Here is a 17,572-nt window from a genome sequence, read left to right on the forward strand (position 1 = left end):
CGCAAAATCATCTTCTCATATACAATAGTCTAGAACCCAATAACAAACAGATCTACAGATAGTTTGTGCAGGCTCTTAAGCTGCAAAACCTCATCCACATCTGCTTCATCATCTGGCCTCATAATCTGCCATTTGGTATTAATCGAAGACAGCACCTCTCGGAGAACCTTTCGTATTTTTTCCGCAACAATCTTGGACGACCGGCTAATATCAACTTGCCATTGCAATACAGGCCTGGATTCGCTTGATGATACATGCTTCAGATTCACAAATCCATTCGAATGCAACATCATCAATGCCTTCTTAACTGATCTGGTACATATAAGAGATTTAAGTGCAATATCCTTGTCCTCCAGCTCTTTATGATAAACAATCATGCTGAATAGTCTCAGCAAGTGCTCATTGGTGTTTGCCAATACTCTGCAGAAACAATCAGTAATCAGAATCTTTCGCTCCTCATCAATATCTCGGAAATACATATCAGAGCCATCCATGCTTTTTTTCAGCAGTCCACAGCTACAGAAGTACTTTATGCAAGAAACAACGTCGCTTCTGCTCATATCAAAGCATATGCTTGGATCAAGATTGCCCATAACTGCGTCAATTGTTACAAGATTGCATTTCAGAATAGATGCATATATGTCCTTGGATTTTCTCAAATACTTCTTTTCAATAAATGCCTGCATCTTGCATTTTGCAATCATGCCATCAAGAACGTCAAAGTCAACCATCACAAACACTTTGCCGCTCCTTACCTTGTTCTTTTTGCTTACGCCAATATCATTTTCATCGTCTGTGCATTTGGAGGCATTCTTGGCAATGCATTTAGATCCCATTGCAAACTCACATGCTTCTTTTCTACCCAGCATGCACACAATGCCCTCATCCACAAGGCTCTGGATCGCATCCTGTGCTGCAGTATTGCATTCCATTTCAACAAACCCAGCCATAAGTATTTCAATGAACCGACTTGCTATGCCTGATCCAAGCATGTCCTCCACAGCACAGTAGTAAGCAGAATATAGCAATCTGCGATAGACCATCTCTTTGGCCAAAACATAATACATTTCCTTTTCATACTGGAAGTACCTCACAAACCGGCGCTGGATCAAGAACGAAAGGCCATGCACCACCTGCTTATTAGACAGAGATGTGCTTAATGCTATGCTCTTGATCGTGTTTTCGTTTTTTTTCATCAGGAATCTGGCTATTTTCTGTGGAATCGTTCCGTAATCCGCTAGCAGCTCATCTACAAGCTTTGGCATGCCTTCGAGCACAACAAAGTTTTTCAATCACAATATCAATTCAACAGACACACTGCAGCTCGGTAAATGCACCAAACAATCTGGGCACTGCACAAAAATACAGCATCTCATGCTATTAGATATCAAATCAAGCAAAATCCTGGCCTGGATATCTGCATGAAAAATCACATAGCAAGCCAAAAAGGCAAAGATATATCAAACTGCAATGTATCAGCCGGCAGCCAACCAAACTGGACAACTAGAGTCAGTGACAATCCATTTGATATACTGTCCAACTCAATGTACAAGCAGCAGAGCAAAATGCCTGGAAATAGTCTTCACACATACAGAGAGGCAGAAGACTCTGTCTTTGAATCAATGCTCATGAAAAGCAAGGACAGCATAAATCATGTGGAAAAGAAAAACATGCATGCAATAATCGCATCAACAATGCTTCTTACGGAAGAAAGCATAAACTTTCAGGAAAAGCGGATGCATAAATTTCCGTTTGATATGGAGACACGGAACGATGGATCTACGCTTTTCAAGAAGATATATTTAGAATACCTCATAGCAGTCAAGTCAGTATTCAAGATGCATAGAAAAACCAGATTGCCGTTTTACATGAAGTTCAAAAACGACTTTTTAATGTTTGGTAACAATCTAAGAACCACTACAGGGATGAAGCATGAGTTGAGTAAAAATGAAATAAGCTTTGAGGAGCACAACGACCACTTGATTGTCAATGAAATGGACATGTGCCTGGTTTTTGATTGCATAATCAATACGCCTGTTTCATCGTCATTTACCATTCCTTTTATTCTTTCTGAAAGCCAATTTGATAATGGGATTCTATTTTCTGTGAGATTGCACAGCAAGTGTATAGTGAAAGAGGGTTCAAGAACTCTCCACTCATATGAACTTGTTGGTCCATTCTGGGCAGACGATTACACAGAACTGTTGAGCTATAGCAGCATCAATGTCCATGCAAAACACTTCTGATGCTCGTTTCAATGCATTGTTCATTTCTCAAGATCTTTAAACACAAAATAAATAGACCCTGATGAGCAAAATAAAGCTGAATTTCCGATTAAGCTTTCTTATACTGCTGCTTACATCTACATATGTGTCATCGTTCACATACAGTGTGTCTCCAGCCGATCCATGCATTAGATCAGTTTACACATATTTGATGTTTGTGCTGTCTATGCTTTCAACAGCATATCTCATTCTCTCAGTAGCATATAGAGGGCATGTGGTTTATGACACACAAACAATCAAGTTGATAGAAGAATGCCAGAACAAGAAGTTCTGCAAGAAGTGTGCGAATTACAGGCCAGAAAGAACACATCATTGCTCGTCATGTGGCCACTGTATCAAGAAAATGGACCACCACTGCTTTTGGATAAACAATTGTGTGAACTATGATAACCAAGGGCACTTTATCAGATTCTTGTTGTTTTCAGCATTAGCAAATTTGCTTGTCTTTCTGTCTGCAGCAGCAAAGTTTGTTCAGATCCTGGCCTATGGAATCTCCTTGGAATCAACGAAAGATTATTATATCCTGGTACTTTCTGGACTTTCTTCCTTGGTTCTTACGATAATGACCAGTATTTTCCTGTATTTGCAGATGAGATTGGCTATTCTGAACATTACATTTATTGAAGAGCTTAAACAGAATGATCTGATCAGGTTTCAAGGCATTCATTTACACAAATCTCCGTATGATAGAGGTGTGCTGGGTAATCTTATAGACACATTGGGTCCTGTAAGTACACTATTCTTGATCGGGCCTTTTGGAAACGGAATAGTGTTTCCTGAGACATCTCCCAGGCATCCATCGTTCCATGAGTGCTATGTGTAATATATTATAGTAACACTTTTCCAATAATTATTAACAAGTAAGTGCTTTATATACCGACTCAATTGTATATATCATAGATAATATTAAAATCAACTCTGTCATAAGAAGGGATTTTCATTTCGTGGCACTCATTCAGATATTTGGAGTAGATATCTATTTTAGAAAGTCTTTTGTTGTTTGATATCAGAGAATGGATGGTTGCATGGTGAAAGTTGGCTGGCTGATTCAAGCATTCGTTTTTATCTGTTGCAATGCCTTCAAAAACAAGACTTGCATCGCTAGTGGCCTTCATTGAACTGCCAATCGCTAGTGTATTGCATATCGCTTGCGATTCAGCACTCAAAATCTTTTCTGCAATAGCATCCTGAACGTGCTTGAATAGCAGCCTAAGATCACCGGAAGGCCCGAATCTTTTTGAGATTATTTTTATTGAGGTGCTGCTTAGAATCTCCTCTGTGGATTCCTCGGCCACTTTCTGCTTCAAAATCAGCTCCATGTCTAGTGAAGTGTATGGTTTAAAGAACAAAGTGTCTGAAGGCATCCCCAGGTTGTTTGATAGCGTTATTGTCTTTCGCTTTTTCTTTCTTAGATAGGCCATTGCCTGCAGGCATTCATTGCTTCTTTCGTAATAGTATTTATCGAACTCATCAATAACCACGACAGAGCTTGTGCTTTTCCTTATGCTCTCGAGAATACTTTTCTCGGCATAATAGTTTATGTACAGAAACTCGCACTTTAGAGTATTTTTAGTAACGTGTGTCTTTCCTGTTCCTGGATTTCCACATATGTGAAGGACAAGCCTTTCAGACTCGACAAACGAATTTATTTCACTTATCTCTTCGCTTCTCAAGTATATTCGGTCAATATGATTTGCAAACGAGTTATGCAGTCTTCTAAGATTTTCTATAACCATCCTTGGTCTGAGGGTATGGACAAGCATCAAATGTAGCATCATACGGCCCTGCAATGGAAGTCATAAAAAAGGGAATGGAGATGGAGATGCAAAGCAAAGCATTTGTAATGTACCTGAGACTCAAAAAGATGCCGCAAGGCGCTATTATAGAAGATGAGATGCAGGCATATTTTACAAAGAAATTGCATAGCGAAATAGAAGAAGTGGTCACACTGCTTGGAATCATAGAGATACTCAGAATAAGTGCGCCGAAGTGTTTTCTAAGCAAAGATGAAATAAACAGATTCTTCAGCCTGCTGATAAAGGCTCTTCCTAGTGAAAAGATAAATTTAGAGAATTTTATTGAATACAGAATGTCGAGTCTACTGGCGGACAAAGGGATGATTATGAAACTTGTTAGACTGATAGGATGTGTTTCTGGGGCGGCGAAGCAGTACTTGAAGGAGATGATTGCTGTGTTAATAGAGGAAAGGCCTGAGCACGTAGTAAAGGAAATGATCAAAATACTACTTGTGCATATTCCGAAAGATACAGAGATAAATAGTGTAATTGAAGCGACTAAAGAAATATCAATGCCTATTGTTGAAGTATTGATGGAGGGATTTGATGATAAGAGATATGTTGATGTATACTCGAACCTTTCATTAAGTAGAAGCCTGTGCATACGAAATATAAGAGGATGCAACAAAGTTAAATACTTGAAGTCAGCAGTATGTGCACAGAATTTTGAAAAGCTGTTCAGTATTTATGGCGCTGACAGAAACAAAGAAGTAATTATGTTGCTTGCCGAGAACTGCAGCAGCAATAACAGAGATGCATTCAATAGAATGATAAGTAGTACTGATGAAAATATAAGAATCAAATTATTGGAAAGGATAAAGTTTGATGATATTGTTTTGAATGGGTTGGATGTGTATGAACGAGCTCTTGATTTGAGTGATTGTGTTAGGAACCGAGTGTTTGAGATATTCGGTGAAGGTGTTTCCAAGTACAAGGAGTGTTTGATGAGTTCTATTTGTGGTTGCAAGCGGAAGCCTGAGTGGGAAGAGATTGACGGAGGCTCAAGATGCCTATTGAGATTTGTGGAGTTTATACTGAAAGGAATGTTTACAAGAAGAAAGCAGGAGTATGTTGATGTAATGATCAGAGCAGAATTGCCATGGAAGTTTTATTTCCAGCTGTGTGCTTTCAAGGGATTGTATGAATTTCTTGAATTAACAAGCGGAAAGCTCAAGACCAGTGTTGATGAGTTTCCAATGAATACAGAAGAAAGAAGGTTTTACATCAAGTATTTCTTTTGTGGATCAGTGCCTGAATGTGAGATCATAAGGCTAATAGAGGAGGATTGCCTGTCTGCATTAGAATACTTGAAGGGCAAAAACATACATGAATATGCAGATACTTTGATATCAAAGGTAATTACATATAGAAACAGGAACAACGATGTAGTTGCAATGATAGAAGATTTAAAACCATTTCTTTATGAGAAGCAGTGGCCTTCAGCACCAAAGTCGGATGCAGAGCTTCTGGTGTATGCACACTCAACACATTCTACTCAGTACATTAGCGATGTTCTGCAGCAAGAGCTTTCCTTTGCGATGTTGTACTTCCTGTCTTGCATGAAGTTACCTATTGATGTTCTTGGGCCACTGGTATTAAGATATAAAGGTAGTTGTGAGGAACATGTGGAAATACAATTAGCATATGGCGACAGAAGGATGTTAAAAGGGCACATGGGATACTTCATGAATGCAAGGCTAAATGAGAATCTGAAAAGAAGGTTGTTGAGCAGCAGAAGCTTTGTTGGGTCTATGATATATTTTGCAAATACAGGGCAAGTTGCAATAACGAACATTGAGTTTTTTGTCTGGTCTGTTTATTTTATTTGCATAGATGGCAATAATTTATCAAAAGTTAAGGAAGTATATGAAACTTATGCTATGAAAGTAGATAGGGAAACATTCAATAAATTCTACACCATATGCTCAAAGCTAAAGAGCATGTCACCGCGGTGTATTGAGAATGGGTATACGATAAATGAAGCGTCTGCAAGTAATAGTCAGAAATTGTTACAATTCATATGTAATGCAATAATGTCTATTAGAGAAGGTGAAATTGTTGATGTAAATGCTGATTTGCATATGTTCTGTGAATATCCGGGATTTGCATAGCACATGGGATTTAACAGTGTTTATTGTATTCTTTCTTGTAGCAGTTGAATGAGCACAGCATTTTTTCAATCACGAATGTATTTCCATCGCCTATTGAGCTGATGCTATAACCGATATGCGGCTGCATTGTAAACAACTGATTACAGGAATCACATGCTTTAATGTCTGGGCACCTTCGCGATATCCAGGGATCACATCTGTACTTCATGTTAAGGCATTTGCTGTAGCACATCTCAAGTAGTGACGGATTAGATGCAAGCTTATTTTCGTGATAAATAAATGGATTATCACCGACTCTGATGACAGTGATATTTGGGAATGTCTTGAAAAACTTCAGAGGAATGCATGAGAGTAGATTATCGCTTACATCGATTATTGAAATAGATGAAACATGATTTCTAAACTGGCCTGGCTCGATTTTTTTGATTTTGTTTGATTTGAGGTTGAGATACCTGAGTGTGGGAATAGTTATTATATGGCTTGGGAATTCAGAAATGCAGTTGTCGCTGAAGTCTAGTTTCTCTATGTTGCACAGATGCGATATGCTTTGGTTGATGATTTCCAACTTGTTTTTGAACACAGGCAGTATCCTGAGCCTCTTAAGATTGCTCATGTCGGGGAGTTCAGTGAGGCAGTTGGATCCCAAGCCAAGCTCTTCTAGCTGCGACAAGTTATTTATTCTGTCAGGAAGCTTCTGGAGCCTGTTGTTCGACAGATTCAGCCAGTTCAGGTTTCTTAGCTCGCAGAATTCTTCAGGAAGCACCGAAATCTCGTTGTTCGACAGATCTATCTTGATTAAGTTTATCAATAGCCTTATATCCTTGGGAATGTCTCGGATCTTGTTAGAGAAAAACCCAAACTTCCTCAGGTTTGTCATTTTGAATATGCATCTAGGAATTTCAGAAAAGTTGTTTTCGCTGAGCCCCAGGCCAGAAACCTTCTTCAGGTTTGCCAGCTCGTCAGGAAGTGATTTTAGCCTGTTTCTTGTGAGGTCGATCCATGTCAGCCCAGACAGAGAGCCCATTTCTGGATGGATCTCCTCAATTCTGTTGTCATTTAGTGCAAGCCTACTGAGTGTCCTGAGCTCTCTTATTGTTTCTGGAATCTTCTTGATTTTATTATCGGACAGAATTAGCCAATTGATAGACGCAGCATATGCAGACTTTGGAATTTCATGGTATCCTTGTTTCGAGTAGTCTGCACTGGTAACTTCTGCCATTATTTGCGTGTTTCCGAATCCTTTTATTTTTACAGATCAAAGCTTGTTTCAGGATACTATAAATAATACTTGCAGTATGCAGTAATCTTTGATTGCTCTTGACGGCTCTGTCAAAGGCCGGTCGCGCAAGATGAAACATGTTTCTTTGGGTTTATGCACATTCGAGAGTTGAGAAACCTTGCTGTGTCAAGATGCTCAGAAATATAAACACATGAGGCATGAGTGTTACGAATGGGGAATGTAAGCAGCAATGTTAGCAAAAGCCCAGTGGTTGCTAGGTCGAACTCAAGTGCGCCGGGAGTGCTGAGATTATACAATTTGGGAGATCATATATTTCCATACAAAGTCTCTCATGGAACAGAGGTCTATCCAAGCATTCATCTGGCAACAAAGATTAACGAGGTCGAAAGGCTGATTTCAAAACATCTCTTGCTGTCACCAAGGCTGGAGGAGATCACAAGCAGGGAGGTGGATATATACTACAACATCGTGAATAGAGACAGCATTGCTGATGATATTCTGGCAAAAAGCGATCAAACAACGCCACTGCACTACAATGCGGCGGAGGATGGCAACCAAATGTATATGTGCAGGCAGTTTGTTGTTGAGCTGACAGAGGAAATAGCCGATGCCAAAGATCTTCGAATCCTGCAGGCATGCTGCAACTATTTAACAAGGATTCCCAGGCAAATTGGGGCTCTTATCAATCTCAAGGTCCTTGTTCTCTCAAAAAATAGGATCAGGAGTCTTCCTGATGACATTGGCCTGCTGAGGAGCCTGAAAGAGCTCAATCTGTCTCAGAACATGCTGTCTGATCTTCCAAGAGGAACATCTTCCCTTAAAATACTGAATGCACTTCACATAGATAATAACATGTTCACTGTTTTGCCAACAGTGATTGGAAGGCTTCACGGGCTGAAGTATTTGAATGTTTCTAACAACAGGATTCAAAGCATCCCGCTTGAAATTCTGAAGCTTCCGTTTTTGATAGAGCTGATGAGCAGTTCATGTGACTTTGATGCCAGAGACATTGTTGAATGTGTTGGAAGCCCCACTCTCAAAGAAACATGCTCCAGGCATTTGATAAGAAACAATTTGAATGTGTACAGAGACATCGATGGGCCACTGGCAAGATACATTTTGTCGGTGCAGGAGTGTTCATTCTGTGGAGGGCCGTTCTTTGAGCAATACTATCTGCATAGGAGCATGCAAGTGTTTGACTCTGAAAGGCTTCCTGTTGTATACAAGATTTGTTCGAGACACTATAGCAAGCACGAGGACAGGATTGCAGCTTTATTCCTGGGACCCTTGAGAACATATCCAGAAAGACTTATAAGAGAAAACATGCCGTTTGTGAGTGAGCTGTTTAATTCGTTTGGATACAGCACAGAGCAGACGAGCGTTCTTGAACAAGGATTGAACAACACCAGCTCAATCACAATGCCTCTTATTTGCCTTTCAAGACGCAAAGATCATCAGCAAGAAGATATTATTGAATAGTTATAGAGAATACAAATCAATTATAATCAGGCGCTGTATTCCAATCGAATGGTATATATTGTATATAAATCTATTTATTTACTATAGCTGTTGCTGTTGGATAATGAGCATGCAAATCAATATCTCAATGGCACAGATATCAATGATCACCAAGGATCATCCCAATCAGATAGCGGTGTTTCCCTATAAGCTGCATTGGCGGCTGCATCGCTGGAATCGCTATTTAGTGAGTTAGAGCCGTCAAGGACTGCTTGGCTTAGGCTTGTGGCCAAGAGTTTCTCGTCAATCGCCCTTGGCTTGAACATGCTCGTTATATTTCCGATTTTCCACTCATGGCTGATTATTTCACTCTTATGCTCCTTAAGATGCCGAAGTATCTTCTCTATTAGTAGAAAGACATCTGTCTGTATTTGCCTATCAGACAAATGTCCGCATAGCAGCGGTAGCAACTCCGTAGTCATCTTGAAGTTGTCAAAGCTCTCATAGAAGTTTTCTATTGCAGATATCACCACATTCTTGTACTTCGATTGCACCAAGCACTTGCACAGGATCTTGTATATTGCATCTGTTTTTTTGAAAACATGTTTTGTTGACTGTATAAACGCAACAACATGCATCATTCCTCGCTCATCGGATACATAATCATGCATTACGCCAAGAATTTCAATTTGCTGCTTTTGAGACAGCAGCGAGATGTTATCTCTGATGAAAACAATGGTCTCTTCCCTCAGCTGCTTGTCTTTGCACTTTATCCCAAGAGATAGGCTGCCAGCAATTGGATCGAGTGTTGATATTTCCCCGATGTATTTTCCAGAGTTCCTTAGCAGATAGAACCTGACGTTTGTATCAAGCATCTGGAATAACGCAGTTAAGAGTTTATCAATGCCACACAGTTCCAAGCTCAATATAAAATCCACAGCATGCATCTTGAGCTCCTTGGAGCATTTTTCTTTAATGTCTCCAAGAATCATCCATGCTATTCTGTGCTTGTATATATCAATCAGCATTGCCTCGTTTCTTCTTATGCTTTCCATAAACTCCATCTTCTGGTCTGTAGTGTATGATCTGTAGCCAAAAAACGCAACTTCCATGTCAAAAAACATTTCAGATCCAAATCCCCTGTTACCGATGAAATCAGCAAAGGATGCATTTATTCCTAGCAGTTTGCTTGTAAGGCTACTGAACATAATGTAATCTTCTCCAAAATCGTTACTTTCTTTACTTCTTTCGAATCCTCCAAGGATAATCCCACCGTCTTCAGTGAAGAAGAGGCTCTCTTTCTGAATGTTTCTGTGTACCACACCGCACCTGGAGTGGATAAACTGCAATGCTTCAGCAATCTTGAAGAAGATGTATTTGTTGAACTCGGTTGTTTCTGTCTTGAATACAAAGTCGAATGGAAGAAGGCGTTTTGTGACCAGATATTTCTTTTGGAGGTTTAGCTTGTAAATGTTGATGATTGCATCGTGCTTGACTTTCTTCAGGAACAGATATTGCTCCAAAGACTGTGAGAAAACAATCTTTGTGGCGCTTTTGTTCTCAAACATTGTGTTGTACATTGAGTATGTGCATGCTTTGTGTGTCAATGTTTCTGTCTTTGCATTGATTGACAGGAGTTTTTTCAGAAACATCGTAAGTTGTTTGTGGATGGCTTATGCGGCTTGGGAGCTTTATATTCACCTGTTGTTTGATTTTCGATTGGAAGTGAGTATAAAAACAAACAAAGGGCCAGGGATTTGAATGAGATCTACCTACAAGGTTGTGTTCCTAGGAAGCTCAAATGTGGGTAAGACAACGCTGATGTCGCAATATCTGCACCAGGAGGTCCAGAAGTCGTATGGGCCCACTATTGGGCTGGACTTTGTTAGCACGACGATTATTGTTGGAGGATACAAGGTTCGCCTGCAACTGTGGGACACTGCAGGGCAAGAAAGGTTCAACTCAATCATTCCAAACTACACAAGAAACTCTTTTCTTGCAATAATTGTGTTTGATGTGAGAGACGAGTCGTCTTTTGAAAAGATAGATCATTGGATAAATACGCTTGTGAAGACAAACGATGAGGCAGGAAGTAAAATCAAAGTCTTGATAGTGGGAAACAAAAAAGATTTAGCAGACGAGGCAACATTGGAGCGATATAGAGAAATTGGAGGCAAGAAAGCAAGAAAATACGACGGGGAATATGTATCTACCTCTGCAATGAAGCACGAAGGGATTGAAGATCTTGTGAATGCGATCGACAGGCTTATTGAAGAGGATTTGAAGAGTCCTGAAGAGGAAGCAATTTATTCTGAGTCTGTACGGTTTTCGAGATTGAGAAGAGGGTGTTGCTAGGAGAGTGCTGCTTGGTTAAGTTATTGGTACGATGTTTGTGTTTAGATTAAACTTTTGCCTGGAGCAGATGAGTGTTTGTTTTAATGTTTTGGCGGGCCGAGTAAGTAGTATTTAAAATATGAGCAAAATTTAATCCATGGAAAATAACAAGTTCAAGGCCAGCACTGATGAGGATGACTTCTGGGGAATATTGAGTGGAAGCGATGGGTCTGAAGATGATGAGATCAGTATGTTGTTTAAGTCAAGAATACCAGAGAATACTTTGGACAATGATAATAAAGAAGAGCCGGATGTATGTAATGCAATGGAAGAACGCGAAGGAGGTATAGAAGACGTAGGTGAAGAGGAGGATGAGGTTAGTGTTATGAATGATGCACAAACAGATGAGTCTCATCAGCCATTGGATGTTAAAGAGGATGATACAGAAGTCAGTATTGAGTCCATGGATGAGGGAAGTGATGTGCTTGATGGGTCATGGGCGAAAGAAACGAAAAAGGAGCATGTGGAAGACAGTCAAAAGACATGTTCTGTTGACGACATGGGGTTTATCTGGGATGACGACGAAGAGTTTGTTCTAGGAGCGAGCAAGAATAACATGAAGATAGATGAGAAGAATGGGACGAGTAATGGGCCTGAGAAGATGGGAGCAGATGATAAGTATGCAGTTCAGTTGAATGCTAGGCATGAAGTGATGAATGAAGTGTGCGAAAACATTTATGAAGAGTCGATCTGTAGTGCATTGATAAATGAGAATGACGAAATGTACGACGAGATTAAGGAAGAAGACACTGAGACTAATACGCATGATGAAATAGCAGAAATGCAAGAAAATAGTGACAAATATACAGAGTGTGTTCATGCAAATGGTGGAGTGAATGTAATGAAGGGAGAAATAGAGGATGGTGCATTGAAGAATGAAGGGGTGAATAAGCAGGAGGATATGCAGAGTGTGAGCAATCGACACATCCGTGGCGTGTCTTCATGCAAGAAAGCGAATATTATGATGCCCAAGCCGTTAGTAAAGTTTATTTGTGGGACGGTTTTTACGGTATGGAAATCATCGCAGAAGAGATTTAACATGCAAGGAGAGGCGGTTATGGCAAGTATCAATGTTTCTCAGTGCTATCGACTTGAGTATGTGATACCGAGCATAAAGCGGTCTGAATTTGAACGATGGATGAAGGAAGGGGGTGCTGGGGATTATAGAGATGTTTATGCTTTTTTGCGACTCAAAAATCCATGTGTTGAATCTATTGCGAATATTGTGTATAGCACGAGGCCTGTGTATTGTGAAAGTGATGTTTGCTGGAAGGTGGAGGCGGAGTGCATAAATGAGTTTGTTAGGCTATGTTTTGTTGATGAGGAGAAGGCGTTTGAATATGCCTTAGAGAAAGAGATGTGGGGTCTTGGAATTATGTTACCGAACAATGGGCAGGAGATAAAGAAGAAGGCTATTGAGAGGATGATGAATCCTTCGTGTGTCCCGTTTGTATCTGTTGCACTCGGAGAATCATATTCGTGTTTGAAGATGTCTGGAGAATGGAAGAGATACCTGAGAGAAGTGCTGCTGCTCAAGAACCGTGAGATCTGCCACGACTTTATTATGGAAGTGTATAAGTGTGGAGCAGCAGATGCATTATTTGTGGTACTTGCATGCCATGTTGTTGGTATAGTTGATGCAAGCAAGTATCTGTGGATGTTCAGCAGGAACTTTGAGGCAATAGGAGCGTTATGCTATGCCGAGAGTGTGTACAAGCCCATACAGGATCTGGATATTTTGAAGTATGAATTTGTTTGTGTTGGGATGGAGTTTGACAAGGCGAAGGCAGAGGAATACTTTAATGCAAACAGAAAGTGCTTTAGGAAAGAGCTGACCGTCAATATTGGGCCTCAGCTTGACAGTAAGTGGAGTTTTGGATTGAAGAGTGTTTTTGATTTTGGGATCAAAAAGATTCTGAATGTGGACAGCTTTGAAGAGAGCCCTTCTGAGATGCCGAGCAGGCACGGGGGACTACAGTTATCAACGAGCGCGGGCTGTTTTGATGGAAAATCTTTGTCACTGAAAGAGATTGAGAGAGCCTTACAGGCAGATGATAATCAAGAGAGTGTTGGTGCTATTAATGTAATTGGAGCTGCAGAAAGTGTTTACAATAATGACAAGATTGCAGAAGTGTGTATAAGAAGGCCAGAAACTCTATTGAGTGGAAATGAGCATGTGCCAGCAGCCATGCCGTGTGTATCTAGTGAGAGTGGAATGGAGAGCAGGAATGAAAATGATAAGTTATTTGTGGATGAATGCCCAAAAAGCTTTGCAGACTTTTTTGAGGAGCAAAATGCAACCTGCCCGGAAGATGTGAAGGATACTGGGGCGTTTCTTTCTAAATTTGCTATTGAGGAGGATGGAGCAGAAATGAAAGAAGAAAAAGTTCCGAAGAAGGCTGGAGGATCCTCATTTTTTGGCTTTCTGAGCATGTTTAAAAAAGAATCGATTCACAAGGTTAGCATTGATGTTGATGATGATTTCAAATATGATCCTATTGAGAAGAAATGGATTGGTGGAACGCCATCGAAGGCGAATGGAGAAGAAACTGCGGCAATGCGATCAAGATCGATACCGAAGCCAAGCTCTGGGGGATCAAATGAGCGTTGTGTAGACACAACCGATACAAGTGTAGCATCTGTGTATGCAAACAGACGAAGAGTGGATAGGAAGGGCATTCCGGGGACGTTCAATAGAGATGTTGATGGATGATGTTTGTAGAGTGTGAAGATAAATTTAGTGATTGTTAAGTTATTGTTGTTTAAATTTATTGGTTTTATGCAGGATGTGGATGGGGTATGCAAACGGCAGCATGAGGGAAAGCAAAAGATGGGAAAGACGAAAGATGAAAGCAGCAGGGATGGATGTTGAAGAGACATATTCCGATGACGAGCTTGGTGCTTATGATTTGGTGTATGTTGAGGAGCCATGCCATTTTTTGAAAGATGCAGATCTGCCAGCAAGTACAAAAAGCAATATGAAGATTGAAGTTCCTGGCACTGAGATAGGAGAAATAGCAAAACGTGAAAGTGCTTTTCTGAAAGTGCATCCAAGGAAGAGTATGCATTGGATGGTAGAAGAGGATATCGAGCAGAGAATGATGCCACTGGCGCCTCCTGTTAGTCGTGTTAGGCATGAGTTAATGGATGCAGTGAAGAACAATCAAGTGCTGCTTGTTGTAGGAGAAACGGGATCTGGAAAGAGTACGCAAGTACCGCAATACTTGTATCAGGAGGGATATGGCGATGCGGGTGTTATATGCTGCACACAGCCAAGAAGAGTTGCAGCAATAAGTTTAGCACATGGCCTAAAGGATAAGCTTGGTGCATTAGTGGGATACAGCGTTAGGTTTGATGACAAATGCACGGTAGAAACGAAAATAAAATACATGACGGAAGGCATTTTTCTCCAGGAGCTTTTGCATGATAGAACGCTTAGGAAGTACTCGGTAGTTGTTTTAGATGAGGCTCATGAAAGAAGTGTGAACCTTGATATATCGATGGGGCTTCTGAAATTAGTTCTTGAAAGCAGGAGTGATCTGAAAGTGATAATCATGAGTGCGACGATGGAAGTGGACAAATTTAGCAAGTACTTTGGATGTCCTGTGTTTAGGATTGAGGGTAGGAGCTATCCGGTGGACATTAGGTATCTGAATGTGAATGTTGATGATTATGCAGAATGGATAGTGAAGAAGGTACTGCATATACATGAGTCTGGCGATGAGGGAGACATTCTTGTTTTTGTAACTGGAAAAGAGGATGTTGATGGGATAGTTGGTGTATTAAACCATTATACTATGGAAGATGAAAGAGGAGGCAAATGCTTGAAGGCTTTTCCGTTTTACAGTCAGTTATCATCTGAGAGGCAAAATGAGGTGTTTAAAAAGGACAAGCATGCTAGAAAATGCATAGTCTCGACAAGCATTGCAGAAACATCCTTGACGATTCCGAACATAAGATATGTAATAGATTCAGGGCTTCACAAAACGAGTGTGTATGATGATGAGTCTGGAGAGTCTCTAATAGTTGTTCCTATAAGCAGAGACAAGGCAGATCAGCGGGCAGGACGAGCAGGACGAACCATGCCAGGTGTATGCTATAGAATGTATACGCACAGGACATATGAAATGCACATGCTTGCATGTTCCGTACCTGAAATTCAAAGGGCAAGCATATATGATGTGATTCTTTTGATACTGAGGTATGGAGTCAAGGATTTGACGAAGTTTGATTTTGTGGACCATCCCAGCATCTGCTTGATTAAGAAAGGAATGCATGTTCTTTATCGCCTAGGTGCAATAGATTATGATGGAAATGTAACTGAAGTTGGTAGAGAGATGGGTGAGCTGAGGCTGGAGCCGTGTCTGTCCAAGATGATATTGGAGTCAGTGAGGTATGGATGCATTGAAGAGATGGCCAGCATTGTGAGCATGCTTAGCGTTGAATGGCCGTTAAGAAATGAGTTTAACAAAGAATGCTTTCTGTGTGATACCGAGTGCGACTTTACAACGCTTCTCAATGTTTTCAATGAATTTTGCTCGCAGAACGACAAGCAAACCTGGTGTGAACTGATGAATGTTGATAGAAAGGCACTAGAAAAGGCCGAAAAGATAAAGAGAATGGTGGAGGAATATTTCGACAGAAGAGGTATAAATACTACACGTGTGGAGCACTCGGATACAAATGCTATTAAAAGATGCATCATATCGTCTCTGCATTACAAAGTTGCAAAAAGGAAAAACAATGGATATGTGTGCCTGAGCGATTTTCGAGTATGCAAATTACATCCATCTTGTATAGTGAGAGACGGGGAGTATCTTGTGTTCTATAAGTATCTTATTACTAAGTCTGAGTATATTCGATGCTGCATGAGTGCTAGTCCACAAATGATTCTTGAGGAAGCAGGGAGACACTACAGAGACAGGTATGGAATGAGCATAGAACAGCAAGCCATGAAGAGGCGATTGCCAGTTCCAGAGCCTTGTGCTCCAAAGAGCAATGATGATGCAAAGATTTCTAAGCAGATTGAAAATCAATTGTTAATGCAGAGCATTAATGAAAATCTCTACGACAGGTTTGAAAGATGGAGCGGATCGGAGGAAAGTGATGAAGTGGAGCTTCCAAGAAAGATCCGAAGGCCAATTGTATAAAACAGATGCTTGTGCAGCCCATATAATGAAGCATTTCAGCCTGATTAATGCATAAATGCAGCAATACTTATAAAATCATTATTGACTTTATTGTGTTTTAGTCGTCTCTCCACACGACATCAACAGAATCTGTTCTGTATCTTTGGGTAACTGTGCATTCGTCAATACTGAATGCCAGTCCGCTTTTTGCCATAATCATTCCTGTATATGCGATCATAAGACCGTTGTCTATACAAAACCGTTCGTCTGTGGCATATGCAATGCCTCCGCGATCTCTAGCCATCGATGCCATCATATTTTGCAGTCGCAAATTGCAGCCAACTCCCCCAACAACCAAAACTTCTTTAGAGCCATTAAATGCCATTGCACGCTCAGTAACTTCTACAAGTGCAGCAAATGCTGTTTCCTGCAAAGAATAGCACAGGTCATATTTTGTCTGTTCATCACTAATCGCATCTACCCTTGCCTTCGACAGCAACCCAGAAAACGATACATCCATTCCTTTGACAACATATGGAAGCTCAATATACTTTCTTCCTAGCCTAGCATACTTTTCTACATTCAAGCCAGGGGCTGGATAGTTTGGAAGCTTCAAATCCCTTGCAAGCCTGTCTATACAGTTCCCAACTGCTATGTCGAGTGTTTCTCCAAATATTCTGTATTTCCTGTTGGAATATGCTATCACCTGTGTGTTCCCGCCACTAACATATAGAATAATCGGATTGCTCGCACCTGTTACAAACCTTCCCATTTCAATATGCCCTATACAATGATTCACAGGAATAAGCGGCTTCTTGTAGTACAGGCTGATTGTCCTTGCAACTGTTGCAACAACAGCTAGTGGCTGGCCCATTCCAGGCCCTTTTGTGTAGCAAAACACATCGACCTCCTCAAGATGTATCCCAGCTTTTTCCAGCGCAGCACGTACAAGTCCCAATATGTTTATGCGATGATGCTCTGCAGTTTTTGAAGGAATAAATCCCTCGCCAGCAGGAGAGATGTATGTGAGCCGTTCGTTTGCTAGGATTTCATTATCTCTCATCACACCTATTCCCAGTTTGTTTGCACTGCCCTCAAACCCCATTGCTATCATCCTACAGACTAAGGCATTCGCTCAGCATGATTTAACTACATTTTA

The 17,572-nt window shown here is 40.6% G+C and overlaps 12 protein-coding genes across 12 annotated transcripts; 7 read left to right on the top strand and 5 right to left on the bottom strand.

Moving 5' to 3' along the window:
* Positions 1 to 29: 29 nt before the first annotated feature.
* Positions 30 to 1,265, bottom strand: HK407_04g08280 (putative RNA polymerase III; the record flags this gene model as incomplete). The annotated part of the gene is made up of 1 exon (XM_060420809.1): positions 30 to 1,265. One exon carries the CDS (start codon positions 1,263 to 1,265, stop codon positions 30 to 32), a length of 1,236 nt encoding a protein of 411 aa, XP_060277174.1.
* A 156-nt stretch (positions 1,266 to 1,421) lies between these two features.
* HK407_04g08290 (uncharacterized protein) lies at positions 1,422 to 2,246 on the top strand (the record flags this gene model as incomplete). The annotated part of the gene is made up of 1 exon (XM_060420810.1): positions 1,422 to 2,246. The coding sequence occupies one exon, from the start codon at positions 1,422 to 1,424 to the stop codon at positions 2,244 to 2,246; it is 825 nt and encodes a 274-aa protein (XP_060277175.1).
* Positions 2,247 to 2,307: 61 nt separating this feature from the next.
* On the top strand, positions 2,308 to 3,108 carry HK407_04g08300 (DHHC palmitoyltransferase; the record flags this gene model as incomplete). The annotated part of the gene is made up of 1 exon (XM_060420811.1): positions 2,308 to 3,108. One exon carries the CDS (start codon positions 2,308 to 2,310, stop codon positions 3,106 to 3,108), a length of 801 nt encoding a protein of 266 aa, XP_060277176.1.
* Positions 3,109 to 3,166: 58 nt separating this feature from the next.
* Positions 3,167 to 4,021, bottom strand: HK407_04g08310 (uncharacterized protein; the record flags this gene model as incomplete). The annotated part of the gene is made up of 1 exon (XM_060420812.1): positions 3,167 to 4,021. One exon carries the CDS (start codon positions 4,019 to 4,021, stop codon positions 3,167 to 3,169), a length of 855 nt encoding a protein of 284 aa, XP_060277177.1.
* Positions 4,022 to 4,074: 53 nt separating this feature from the next.
* Positions 4,075 to 6,192, top strand: HK407_04g08320 (uncharacterized protein; the record flags this gene model as incomplete). The annotated part of the gene is made up of 1 exon (XM_060420813.1): positions 4,075 to 6,192. One exon carries the CDS (start codon positions 4,075 to 4,077, stop codon positions 6,190 to 6,192), a length of 2,118 nt encoding a protein of 705 aa, XP_060277178.1.
* Positions 6,193 to 6,202: 10 nt separating this feature from the next.
* HK407_04g08330 (uncharacterized protein) lies at positions 6,203 to 7,411 on the bottom strand (the record flags this gene model as incomplete). Its single annotated transcript, XM_060420814.1, has 1 exon — positions 6,203 to 7,411. The coding sequence occupies one exon, from the start codon at positions 7,409 to 7,411 to the stop codon at positions 6,203 to 6,205; it is 1,209 nt and encodes a 402-aa protein (XP_060277179.1).
* Positions 7,412 to 7,642: 231 nt separating this feature from the next.
* On the top strand, positions 7,643 to 8,911 carry HK407_04g08340 (uncharacterized protein; the record flags this gene model as incomplete). Its single annotated transcript, XM_060420815.1, has 1 exon — positions 7,643 to 8,911. The coding sequence occupies one exon, from the start codon at positions 7,643 to 7,645 to the stop codon at positions 8,909 to 8,911; it is 1,269 nt and encodes a 422-aa protein (XP_060277180.1).
* A 146-nt stretch (positions 8,912 to 9,057) lies between these two features.
* On the bottom strand, positions 9,058 to 10,470 carry HK407_04g08350 (uncharacterized protein; the record flags this gene model as incomplete). Its single annotated transcript, XM_060420816.1, has 1 exon — positions 9,058 to 10,470. The coding sequence occupies one exon, from the start codon at positions 10,468 to 10,470 to the stop codon at positions 9,058 to 9,060; it is 1,413 nt and encodes a 470-aa protein (XP_060277181.1).
* Positions 10,471 to 10,651: 181 nt separating this feature from the next.
* Positions 10,652 to 11,245, top strand: HK407_04g08360 (ras GTPase; the record flags this gene model as incomplete). The annotated part of the gene is made up of 1 exon (XM_060420817.1): positions 10,652 to 11,245. The coding sequence occupies one exon, from the start codon at positions 10,652 to 10,654 to the stop codon at positions 11,243 to 11,245; it is 594 nt and encodes a 197-aa protein (XP_060277182.1).
* A 136-nt stretch (positions 11,246 to 11,381) lies between these two features.
* HK407_04g08370 (uncharacterized protein) lies at positions 11,382 to 13,997 on the top strand (the record flags this gene model as incomplete). Its single annotated transcript, XM_060420818.1, has 1 exon — positions 11,382 to 13,997. One exon carries the CDS (start codon positions 11,382 to 11,384, stop codon positions 13,995 to 13,997), a length of 2,616 nt encoding a protein of 871 aa, XP_060277183.1.
* Positions 13,998 to 14,076: 79 nt separating this feature from the next.
* On the top strand, positions 14,077 to 16,434 carry HK407_04g08380 (hrpA-like helicase; the record flags this gene model as incomplete). The annotated part of the gene is made up of 1 exon (XM_060420819.1): positions 14,077 to 16,434. The coding sequence occupies one exon, from the start codon at positions 14,077 to 14,079 to the stop codon at positions 16,432 to 16,434; it is 2,358 nt and encodes a 785-aa protein (XP_060277184.1).
* A 97-nt stretch (positions 16,435 to 16,531) lies between these two features.
* On the bottom strand, positions 16,532 to 17,527 carry HK407_04g08390 (glycoprotease; the record flags this gene model as incomplete). Its single annotated transcript, XM_060420820.1, has 1 exon — positions 16,532 to 17,527. The coding sequence occupies one exon, from the start codon at positions 17,525 to 17,527 to the stop codon at positions 16,532 to 16,534; it is 996 nt and encodes a 331-aa protein (XP_060277185.1).
* Between the last annotated feature and the right edge of the window lie 45 nt (positions 17,528 to 17,572).

The sequence above is a fragment of the Ordospora pajunii genome (genome assembly GCF_021821965.1).
Source record: "Ordospora pajunii strain FI-F-10 chromosome Unknown Cg_04, whole genome shotgun sequence".
Lineage (NCBI taxonomy): Eukaryota > Fungi > Microsporidia > Ordosporidae > Ordospora > Ordospora pajunii.